The sequence below is a fragment of the Rhipicephalus microplus genome, chromosome 5 (assembly GCF_043290135.1).
Source record: "Rhipicephalus microplus isolate Deutch F79 chromosome 5, USDA_Rmic, whole genome shotgun sequence".
Classification (NCBI taxonomy): Eukaryota; Metazoa; Arthropoda; class Arachnida; order Ixodida; family Ixodidae; genus Rhipicephalus; species Rhipicephalus microplus.
Window position 1 is genome coordinate 95,416,396 of NC_134704.1, and position 11,567 is coordinate 95,427,962.

The following is an 11,567-nucleotide window of genomic DNA, read 5'->3' on the forward strand; positions in this document are numbered from 1 at the left end:
TATATGATTTCTTCTGCAGGGACCGAAGATTCACGGTCTGGGGCCTCGCGAGATTTCGATGTGACAAGGGGAAAACCCTGCGACTCATCTGGTAGTGGCTAATGATCTCGTTGAAAGTAGAAAGAATGCCTCTCAAGCGGGTTGGGTAGGCGTTCTAGAAGTCTGGACCGAGCCCGTCGCGGGTCCCACCCGGCACACCGGCGTCCCAATGCCCGGCGCGGCCGGCAAGACCTTGCGCCCGGGCATGAGTCAACTCATTAAAGTGAACCAGCCCACATACTTCGTGCGCAGGGAACCATGTAATGATGCGATAAGTAAGCACCTTACCCTCAAGTGCCTTAGCAACTTCTTTACAGACAGCCCCAGTCGAGAAAGCTCGAAAGGCTGGCCTCGAGTACGTATAAATGTCTGTCCTGTTCGACTAAGGAGCGCCAGGGCAATGGCCATCTGCTCCACCTTGGAAGCCGATGACACCTTGATTGACGCGGCCGTTAATACTCGGCCCTTTATTTCCACAACGTTTGCAACAATGTGACTGGAGTTGCCTTCGTACTGGGCAGTGTCTAGAAAACACGAATCAGCCTCGCGCGCATGAGCGTGACGCAGAAGCGCAGGCTGTCCTCCTGCCAGTATTGAAAATTGGATGCATGTTCCTTGGGAGAGAGCTGATCTTAATAACCTGCCACACATTATCAGAAAGCTGAACGCTCCTATCTTTTAACGTCGTCGAGTTGATCCCAATCTTAGCCAGTACGTGCTTCTATCTAATAGATCATGTCTGATGAGAAGCATTACGTCCGGCGTGAAGAGGTGTGGCTTGAAGTCTACCATGTTGTTCGGAAAACGGCCCTCGTCCTCAATGTGCTTAGATAACCGGCTATAGATCGAATAAAAAGGATGTCTTTTTGTCTCACAACAATTATCATCTTCTTTCTTGCTTGCGCTTCGTTTTTTTTTGAAAACTCGTCGCTGGCCACTTTCCTATCCAGAGTGATAAGTCACGCTGATAGCACCCATGCCGTTCGGGACCTGAAAAGGCCAGACGCATGGCGATAATGTGGGAAACAGAACGCTAGACAGATGATTATTGTGAGACGAAAAGACGTCATCTCTACTCAATATTTTGTGAGAGTGACCCCCTTCCTGCATGCTTGCAGCACGCTCGCTGTCACGAAAGGAGAGAGAAGAGAGAAAACTTTATTGAAAGGCACAACGAAGTCATTGAATTTAGTTTGACGGTAATTCGAAGGGTGGTGGCCATTAGCTCGCCACGATTCCCGTCTACGTACACGTATTCTAAATCATTGTCTTTCCTACATCACTTCAATACTTTTTGATTAGAGTTCTCAATTACGCAGCGGGGGTGCCTCGACCTCCTTTCAGCCAGCTGCTTCATGAAAATTCTTGACAAATGTAGTTTACATTGTCATCCCTTTCAAGAAAAATGAGCTTACTGGTTCGTGAGCACTCGCAACTCGTATGCGAACGTACTTTATCAAACGCGCCAAGAAGAGCTCCGATTACATGGGATATTGGTGTTTGATAGCATCGGCACCAGGGTCGAAAAGCTAATTTTAAACTAACAGACTCATGAGTCGACTCACTTGCACTCACTCAGACTCAGATCGAGCCATAAGTCTGAGCGAGTGTACGAGTCAGTATTATTTTGGTGAGTTTGAGTCCGCGTGAGTTCGGTTGAATAAAATTCGTGTGAATATGAGCCCCAGTAAGTCTGGCTCAATTTCGGTGAATATTTGTCTGAGTGAGCCCGAAGCGTGAAATATATTTCATTATTGAGTCTCAGTGAGCTCCACACCTTTTGCCAACCTGTGGTTTTAAGTCGCAAGCACGAAGACTAGGCACATCCGTGTACTATACCCATCATGGCCATCTTCCATGAATGATGGCAGCACCAGAACCCCCTGTAGTTAAATTCATAAAGCTCTATCGGCTTAGGCAAATGTGGCATGCGACATTTTAGGCAATGACACTCGGTTTGACTTGGGCAGTGAGTTTCGAAATGGCATTTTTCGGAGCACACATTATCCTGCACCATGCAGAATGACGTCATTCGCCACGCACGAAAGTTGAGATCGCATATCTGTCAGCATCGGCCTCGTTAAATTAAATTTGCATCGATTGTAAAATATTTATATTCGTTTTTCCACGTGTCTGTTTTCCGACGTGGTTGCAGCTCTGCGTAAGCCGACGAGGAATGACGGAAACCAATAAAAAAGATTTAAAAGTAATTACTAAGCATGGTTCCTGACTGTAAATATACGCCAAATTGATAACGTTATCGCGTATATACAAAAAAAGAAAGACGAGTGTTCGTCTACCCAAACTTCGGCAGCAACATGTCTTGACAGTAAGCGAAGCTGCAAAATTGTTCTTATCACGTCTTGCAGTGTGTGCACTGTCCCTATACTCTAAGCGCCTGCGCAGAACACTGTAAACAGTGGAATCGAAATAAAGGGCAAATAGGGTCGTTGCAGTTGTATCGCGTATAGCCTCGTACTTGGTCCGATAAAAGCGAGTGACTAAAAAATGATTTAAATAAAATGCCGGTCCGGCATATCTTCGAGCGTCCCCCGGTAAAAGTGAGGGATCAAGAAACAATAGAACGAATATTATTTTGCTCAACACGTTCTGAATGAGTGCAACAAAACCAATCATCGATGCACGCTCTCTGGCCGCCTTTGAAGCGTTTTGCGTCACATTTCGGATCACAGGCCCGCACTCAGTTGACGAATATTGTTGAATGCAAGCGTGAGCGCCGCCGGTCGCATCAGTAGCACTCTACGGTGCAGTAGTTGCGGTCTATTCGCGACACTACGTCACGCGCCGGGCGTAAAAATCACGCTACGTCTTTCTTTATACGCTGACAATGTGAATTAGAGGATGCTTTGGCTGCGACATGCTTTGAAACGCGAGGAGTGTACAAGTCAGCAGCTGGCGATGACGCGATGATTGCGTTGCGTCACAACTGACCGGTTTTCTGAATTGACGCCATAGGGATGGTACGTATACGTCTCTTGTTTTTATTGAATTAGGGACGACCTCTTAGTTTTTAGTACGGTTTCACGCAAAGCATCGCTATTCGTAAAGGCCCGACCACACTTGCGCGCTGCAGCGTGACAGCGCGTGGTCTTTTGAAGCGGCAGCGCTTCCTCTACGAGAGAGAGGGGCTACGAGAGAGAGAGAGAGAGAGGGCGCTGCGCTGCGTCAAGAGACCACGCGCTGACATCCCGCAGCGCGCACGTGTGGCTAGACCTTAAGTGTTCAATGACGGGACGACCTCTGGTTTGAAGTATGCGGTATCCCGCAAGACATTGCTATGGCGTAAAGGAGTGCTCTCATCTTCATATATGGATAGGAAGTGGCGCTGCATCAGAAAAGCACACGTGGACACACTGCACCACGCACGTGTGTTCAGTTCGTGTTTCTAACAACCGTTGGCATTTTATGTTCCAAAACCACGATGTTCTTACGAGAGACGCCGTGGTGGAGGGCTCTGGTATCGTGACAAAGTTCAAATACAAGCACACGCGCCTCTACACTTCGCGTCCGTCTAAATGCGGGAACTGCCACCGGGGCTGGATGCCACGACTTTCGCGTCAGCAATGGAGCACCATAACCGATAGACCACCGTGCCTTGTGCGCGAAAGTTACGTTGAAAGGGACACCGCGAGATGAAACTTCGTATCACGTATGCCTGTTTTTTCAGATAGTGCCAACGCAGGGCAGATGGCATGCGAAAATGTATAGGATCGATTTAATAATGAGTGTAACGTAAACACTGGCAGAAACAGCTTTTTGTTGGCAGCACGATGACTGTCATTGGAAGTGACAGGAGTGACAGAAAACGGGGCTATCTCGTGTTTGCTCTCCCTCAACTCTTTTGTCGTTTGTCGTGTTGCTAACAATATCAATAGTTAGCGACATTGAAGCGTATGTCCACCCTGCGCAATGAGTTTTGGACGCCGGCAATGAAAGATAAAATAAAGGTAACCATGCCGTCAGCGCTCTTTGACGGTAACGCGCGACCTAAATTAGCGACCTATAGAACAGAAAATCTTCCTAGGCATAATTTTAAACAATGTGCAATAAGTGTAAAAAACAAAAAAGAGGGGGGTGAACAATATGCGCTCAATATAGGACTAAAAAGTTGTTTATGAGGTGACCAGCTTCTGTTTACGGATATTCACTGAGGACGAGCTATTCGACGAGTATATTAACCGACCAGAGTTTGTACCGAATCCTACAAAATATCGCTTACACCGAACACTCCGTAAAATTTAAAGAATGAAGTCCACGCTGTGAGCCTCGTGCAGCATACGGGTACAGAAACAGACAACCTAACCTGCTCATGCAGGTTGTAATCTACAAGGTACGGCAGTAATGCTAGAAATATATCATTTTATGTTGCTGTGCGTTTTCATATACGTCACACTTTGGAGTTTTGCGGAGACGCAGTTTTGGGTAGTGCAAAGCCTGACTCCCTTGCACAGTTTTCTGCACCAGGTTCAAACAGCGTACGAAACAATGATTGAGCTAACTATTAGGTGTACTTGCGTATTGAACTCTTAGAAAAAGAGTTACGAATTTCTCTCCGTTAGTAGGATGCGTAACCGAACCACCGTGAAGTAGTTTTCAGTATACATAAACGAATGACATCCATCAACAAAACATTCTAGCATGCGTAATAAAACAGTTCAACGCACAGAAAGCGAGAGATAGATTGAAAATGAAACTGCAAAGTTAGCAATCGCGAGGGCTATTCGTGCCAGATAAAGCGAGCTTCGTACCACTGATCGTAAGATGGATCGCTCGTGTATGCACTTCATCACTTTGGCATCATGTGTATGCCCAATTTTAACGCATTCAGGAGTTACAAAATGAACGTCGGAGTGCTTGTGTGCTTGCCTCGAACTCGATGTCATGCGATGCTCACTTGCACTTATAAGTGCCAGTTGCAGTACGCAGAAATAACTGAGACATATTTCGCATTGTGTCTGCAGTTTGTTTTGATGAGCTTCCTACTTTTCTGAAGGAAGGTGGGATTGAAAGAAGCTTTTCAGGTCTTTGATTTCCAGAAAATCGCGCCTCAAGACCAACGAAAGAGGAGGGCCGATGCACGTTCGCTTGCGGGGCTCACTTTGCACTACCCATTTATGGCCGGCACGTCATGGGGGCGCTGGTGGTGGCGTCATGGGCTGTATCCGTTGCACAGCGCGTAAAAATCTCTCTATGCATTCTCATAACCACCAGAAGGAGGTTTCTATATAGATATTCCGCTGGTCAAATCTCTCCAGTACTCATTCAATAAAATATGTCCCTCTCATGAGGTCTTGGGTGCGTCCTACCTATACACGGTATAAGCATGCCGAGACTTCGTGCATGCTTGCGTAGAAAATACACGTCCTCCTACACTTCTATAGTCATAAGGCAGGCACGACAAGCCGTAAGTGTTGTAGGTCACTGGCCAAGCGAACAGCAGAGACATCTTCTTGGAGACGCCTTGAGCTCATATGACACCGTATCGTTTCCAGACCTCGATGAACTCCGTGCCCACGAGCTTCTCGTAGATCTTTCTGTTTAGCCTCTCGTTCATTTCAGGCGTGAGGTGCGACTTCCAATCACCCACGATTCCCTTGCGGACCAGCTTGGCATCACCGGGTTGGTCGTGCGTGACCTTGTGGAACAGCTGCAGGCCTTCGGGAACTTCTCCACCTTCGGTTTTCAAGGGCTTCGAGAAGAACTGTACGAGAGAGTCGTTGGTGTATTGCTTCATGGCAGATACGTCGCTGTACCTGCACGGGACCAAGCTCCGTTTGCTTAAAGGGACGCGAAGAAAACGCGTTCACTGAATGAACACTCATTGGGGAGGTAATTAGGGCCCTAGTTTACTGATCTACTACTCTTGAGCTACTCTTAAGATCAACATAACAGTGCGCAAGAACATCATCACATGAGTTCTTGTTTTCTTAGTTAACAGTCTTTTTTGCGACACGGCAAAAATAGACCATGAATAGACTACGTTTGAATTTTCGTCTCGGCGTTTTCTGAACGTGTTCGACAACTATGCATAATTTAATCGGGCCTTCAGGTAATAACTAAAATGTTGGGTATTGTAAACATAATTATTGGCTTAGTTATTGTGAAATACAAAGATAATATGTATGTATCCTGGAGAAAATACAATAAAGTCCGTTTACTTGGCTCCCGACACACATTTAATTTTAAAATTCGTGGCTCGAGTTACAACCTGCATATATAGCGCTTCCCACGTGGACTATTCCTTCCACTTGCCGGTGGAATACCATCTCCTGGCCAGTACCGAATCTCTTACAAAGGGAACTTTTGTAAACTGAACACTTATTGGGTAGTTTACTATACCTGAGCACATTCTCGAGGTATGGGGCGTCCTCCTGCAGCCTTTCGTAATACGACTGGCCCAGGAACTTGGCGATTCTGAGCACGTTCTCCCGTGGTTGTGCCTTCATGTCCTCGTAGTGCAAGAAGAGAACGTTTGGGTCGTTTCGGTGCTCGTACCAACCCAGGACGTGATCGAAGTAGTCGCCGAAGTCCGTCTGGCCCTCGCAGAAGATGTCGAAGAACGTCGAGAACGCACCACGGGTGAAGTCGTACCCCGGGAATCCTCTGGTGTGATAGTAGAAGGACGTCACGCAGTCCTTGGAGTTGCGGCACACGTAGACGTACTTCGCCTCGGGAGACATGGGCATCATGGAGTACGGGAGGTGGGACTTGATGATCCCGGGCCTCTTCATGGTCTTCAAGCAGCCGACTCCGGTCATCTCGAGAAACGGGCTGTTCTTGAGAAAGTCCAAGCCGTCCTTCGGTTTCTCGCCGTCGTTGTAGATCAGGTAGGCGATGTGCTGCACCCACGTCGTGCCGCACTTTGGATACGTGACAACGAACACGTCGTCCGAGCCAGGCTTGTACTCCAGCGCCGACTTAAGCAGGTCGGCGTGGAACGCGCAGGAAAGTCGGTAGCCGTCGAAGTCGACGTAGCGAGGTCGCAGGTTCGGGTCCTCTTCGGTGACAGCCATCTGCGTTAATTAATGTACGGGGTAGCTGAATTCAAGCGTTCCGTGTACGCAAGTTGGCTGTTTAGGTATAATCGTAGCGAAACGGTGTCACATGGATGGCTCACCAAGGCTGGCGGCTACGGCGCTTTGCTTTGCTCGCCGGTTAACCGCACTTTTCCGGCGCCGTGGGTTCGCGCGATGGTATATGCGATGTTTTTTGTACGCATCACTTACATCACGTGACCTCATTTCAAGTCGTTACACGATATGACCAATGACTTAGATGATATGACCAACGAATTCAACGTTGGACGAAGAAAACTTTCGGGCATTGGTGGCATAGAGGTGGTTTATACAATGAACTGCGACATAATAAAATAAAATGGCTTTCGCCTTTGTATCATTTTAGGCAAATGAATAAGCAACCGCATGACTTGTGCTTCCTTTATATGCGCCCATATATTGTGTATCGCTTTCGTAAACGTGTTCACATACCAGCCTCCTCTCTTACCGGCCCTTCTTACCGCTTAGCGTTTGACTGTGTGCGAGACTAACCTGTGAACGCTAAGTCGTGGTTAGCACCAGACGTTCGTTAGTACCAGACGTTGAGTACATCGCGTATTAACCTTAATTCTTCTCTTCCATGTCTCTTTCATGTTGCCGCCCGTCCGCAATCATCGGCAAAGCTCGCTTCTTCCTTGCTTATTTGATTAGCTCGGAAATTGAATAACGTACAATTTTTGACAATACCTCTTAAATTATGTTCTCTTTACAATATGTTGCCCCACCGCGGTGGTCTAGTGGCTAAGGTACTCGGCTGCTGACACGCAGGTCGCGGGATCGAATCCCGGCTGCGGCAGCTGCATTTTCGATGGAGGCGGAAATGTTGTAGGCCCATGTGTTCAGATTTGGGTGCACGTTAAAGAACCACAGGTGGTCTAAATTTCCGGAGCCCTCCACTACGGCGTCTCTCATAATCAAAAGGTGGTATTGGGACGTTGAACCCCACATATAAATAAATCAATCTTTACGATATGTTGTCGTATTACGAATAAGGCCTTGTTCGAGAATGCGTAGTTCGTGTCCTGTAACAGGTTGCGTAATTTTGCTTGTGCGGCGGTTTAGTGTGCAACTTTTTCAATTTCCGGGTCTCGGTAAATACCACATTAAAAGCCTCTTCGCGATCGCCTGTATGCGGCATAGCAAACTGCGCTGTTGCAAGCTAATTTATTGCTGGTTTTCCCAAGCATAATAGATGCATCGCTATCAGGACTCCCACGTGTTGCTTTGGTGCGAACAATAATCCATTTCGAACAAATGTTTTGCAACGTAGTGGCATGAATATTTTGAAAGTCCAATCAATGTGAACAAATGTTTCCATCAAAAGTAAACCATGAAAAGGTCTTGCTCTGTGTATATATCAACGAAGGGCTTATTTTGTTGTAGCTTCGTTTTTATGTATGCATAAACTAGGTTAAATAAATACATACTCGTCCATTTTTTTTATTCCCTCTTTCTTGGTGCCGTTTTTTTTTCTTTCAGGGCTAAGATGGCAATTACATGTGCAGCTTCCCTCTATGCTACGCTTTGTCCTGCTGTTGTGTGTTTACGAGAGAATTTTGTGAGACAAGACGTGTAAATATCACACATTTTTACATACATATTTATGGCTTTCTTTTTGGCAGACTTGTCGATACATACAACACAAACAAGAATAAATATATATGAGGGTCACGAAGTGTGCTTTTGCTATATACAGTATTTCTCTCTCGCTTTGAGAAAGAGATTAAGTTAGTCCTGCACATGATCTGCGTTATGTATGCATGTTACGTTTGCGTAGAATCTGCGCTACGCGTTTAGGTTCTGTCCTCGTGACCACTTGACTATGTTCTGTGCGACTGTAAATTGAAGGTTGACGAAGAATTAAATTTAGTTGAAAGTCTGCGCTTGTCCCTGTCTCTTCTCTGCTGTCGTTTGTCTGTTTTTTTTGTGCGCACACCAGTTTACCCAGTGCTACGCGTTTCTTTAATCGAATTTAAGCGAGTTCGATGGTCACGCGTGCAAAATTTTTTTAGTACAAGGAACGACACGTACGAAGATGTAAGTGACATACATATCACCTCTCTTTTGTTTCTATATCTGTTGATTTAGGGCATAAAATCGAGATATTAATAAACTTCTACCTTTGTTCGCATCTTTTCTTGGGCTATTAGCGTCGTCACATAATGCCAACAGCCCCGCCACGGTGGTCTAGTGGCTAAGGTACTCGGCTGCTGACCCGCAGGTCGAGCGATCAAATCCCGGCTGTGGCGGCTGCATGTCCGATGGAGGCGGAAATGTTGTAGGCCCGTGTACTCAGATTTGGGCGCACGTGAAAGAACCCCAGGTGGTCGAAATTTCCGGAGCCCTCCACTACGGCGTCTCTCATAATCATATATTGGTTTTGGGACGTTAAACCCCACAAATCAAACATAATGCCAACACACCAGAAACGCCGCTTTACTAATTCGATTTGATTTAATTTATACTGGTTTATGTTCACACGCATGTGTACAACAGCGTTTCAAATGGACGTGATGAGGGAGACTCGCGGTTTCGAAACGGGACTTGTCGCCGCTGCGCGCCAGACGCATCGCGAGACGCATGCTCAGCGGAGTCCGCCGCGGTGTAAAGTGTAGGGGCTTCAGCCGCGAAGAGTGGGCGTGTCTGAAGTACGTGCCAAGTTGTGTCAAGGCTGAACTCGAGGCGCCCCGTGGCGCGCAGTTCTCGAGTCGACAACGCTTCCGGGCTGCGGCGGTCGATACTCCTAGCGCCGTGGCGACCGAGAACACGCGGCGCTCAGCGCATTGTTTTTGGCCGCGAAGCCATCCGAGCTGTTGGAAGCACGTGTTTTCCCTCGAGAAACATTTCGCAATGACGCGACCGAGCAGGCTGTGCGGGAACGCATACCTGAGAGTATGCGCCCTCAAGAGATGTGACTCTAAGATCGCGCGATATGTTTGTACTGACAAATTTAGCTGTTTAGGAGACGTTTAGAGTCTGTTGGTGCCCGACGGATGGTGTGAGGAAGAACGCGCTGGCGGACTAGTTGGTGCGTAGATTTATGTACAAGAAGTATCTGCAGTGCAACGTAACGAAGGCAAAGTGAAGACACACAAACGATATATCGTCCATATGTCGCTCCTTCGTCTTCGTAACTTTGAAAGCGCATGAGCTTCAGCTTGTTGGTACATAGCTGTAACCACGGATTTCATATTGAACTTTTGTTCGCCCTTTCTTGTTTCTGTTTATTTGCGCTTAACATACTTGGCATATATCAAGGCGCAGGGAAAACTAAGTCAAGTTTTGCCGAAACAACACTGAGCCTTCGCGCATCCAGCAAAACGTTGCTTTTTCCAAGTTTCTATTCGGTTTCCTCGATTTGTAGGCAGCAAGCAGTAAACTGCTTCAACCAGAACGCCAGCGACATGCCAAGACACACCGGCCTTGCAGAGGCACGCGATGTGTGCTCAACGATAGCACTTGACACGCGTCCATCGCCGCACTCGTAGCAGAGCAAACCACGCGCACACGTGGACAAGGACGGCTGGGCGACCGAAAAGTAAAAGTACGCAACGGAATAGAGAAAACGCGACGGCGAGCTAAAAGAGGCGGAAGAAACGGAGATACCGACGATTTCGATGCTCACCGCTGCAAATCAAACCTTGCTCCTTGTTCCAGTCGTGGGCACAGGGTAAACAAATGCCGACGGCGAGCCGTCCTAGCAGGGTCGATGGGCTGGGCGCTGTGTCCGTGTCGCCAACCCGCTTGGCTCGACTCCAAATAAGTGACGATGCTACGGACGACTGGAGCCGACGGAGTGTGAGAGGAGCGCGTTGTCACCTCTAGCAGGGCCGCCGCGTTCTCTTTTTGCCGTGTACGTTGTTCTCTTCCAGTCACATTCTTTCAAGGTTTCTTTTTTTTTTTCGCTCTCTTTTCTTCACTCGGTTGTCGTCCCAGATATTGAGCGGGCTTCCCGGTTCTCATCGCTTATGGCAGATGGCGGCACCGCCGAATTTCCGCAGCAAACGGGACGCCGTGTATGGACGTAAAGTGGTTGACCGCTGAGGACAGTGTTATTTGCGATGACTCTCTCTCTCTCTCTCTCTCTCTCTCTCTTTCTATATATATATATATATATATATATATATATATATATATATATATATATGGTAACTTAATGGCAGAGCATCGAACGCGTTATTCGAAACTCGCAGATTCGGTTCCTACCCACAGCAAGTTATTTTTTCACCCCCTTTTATTTCTTCACCATTACATTACAATGCAGTTTAATAACTTCCCCTATACTTTCCTTGGCATTATTGTGTGTTATATCACTAACGATATATATATATATATATATATATATATATATATATATATAGACATTCTTCAAGTTCTTTCGATGGGTCAAACATACTTGGGAAGAGATAAAACACAACTTAGCGGTTGTCCTAATTTATTTCCAACGGTTTC

The 11,567-nt window shown here is 46.9% G+C and overlaps 1 protein-coding gene across 1 annotated transcript; it reads right to left on the minus strand.

Moving 5' to 3' along the window:
- Positions 1 to 1,181: 1,181 nt before the first annotated feature.
- On the minus strand, positions 1,182 to 10,948 carry LOC119174318 (sulfotransferase ssu-1). Its single transcript, XM_037425170.2, has 3 exons — positions 10,741 to 10,948; positions 6,400 to 7,073; positions 1,182 to 5,813 (listed from the first exon to the last, which is right to left on the minus strand). Exons 2-3 carry the CDS (start codon positions 7,071 to 7,073, stop codon positions 5,528 to 5,530), a joined length of 960 nt encoding a protein of 319 aa, XP_037281067.2. The 5' UTR covers positions 10,741 to 10,948; the 3' UTR covers positions 1,182 to 5,527.
- Between the last annotated feature and the right edge of the window lie 619 nt (positions 10,949 to 11,567).

Excerpts from the sequence above, each read along its gene's own strand:
- LOC119174318 (XM_037425170.2), bottom strand. The coding sequence starts at position 7,073 with ATGGCTGTCACCGAAGAGGACCCGAACCTGCGACCTCGCTACGTCGAC. Across the intron at positions 5,814-6,399 it reads TACCTCGAGAATGTGCTCAG|GTACAGCGACGTATCTGCCA; the intron begins GTATAGTAAACT and ends GGTCCCGTGCAG.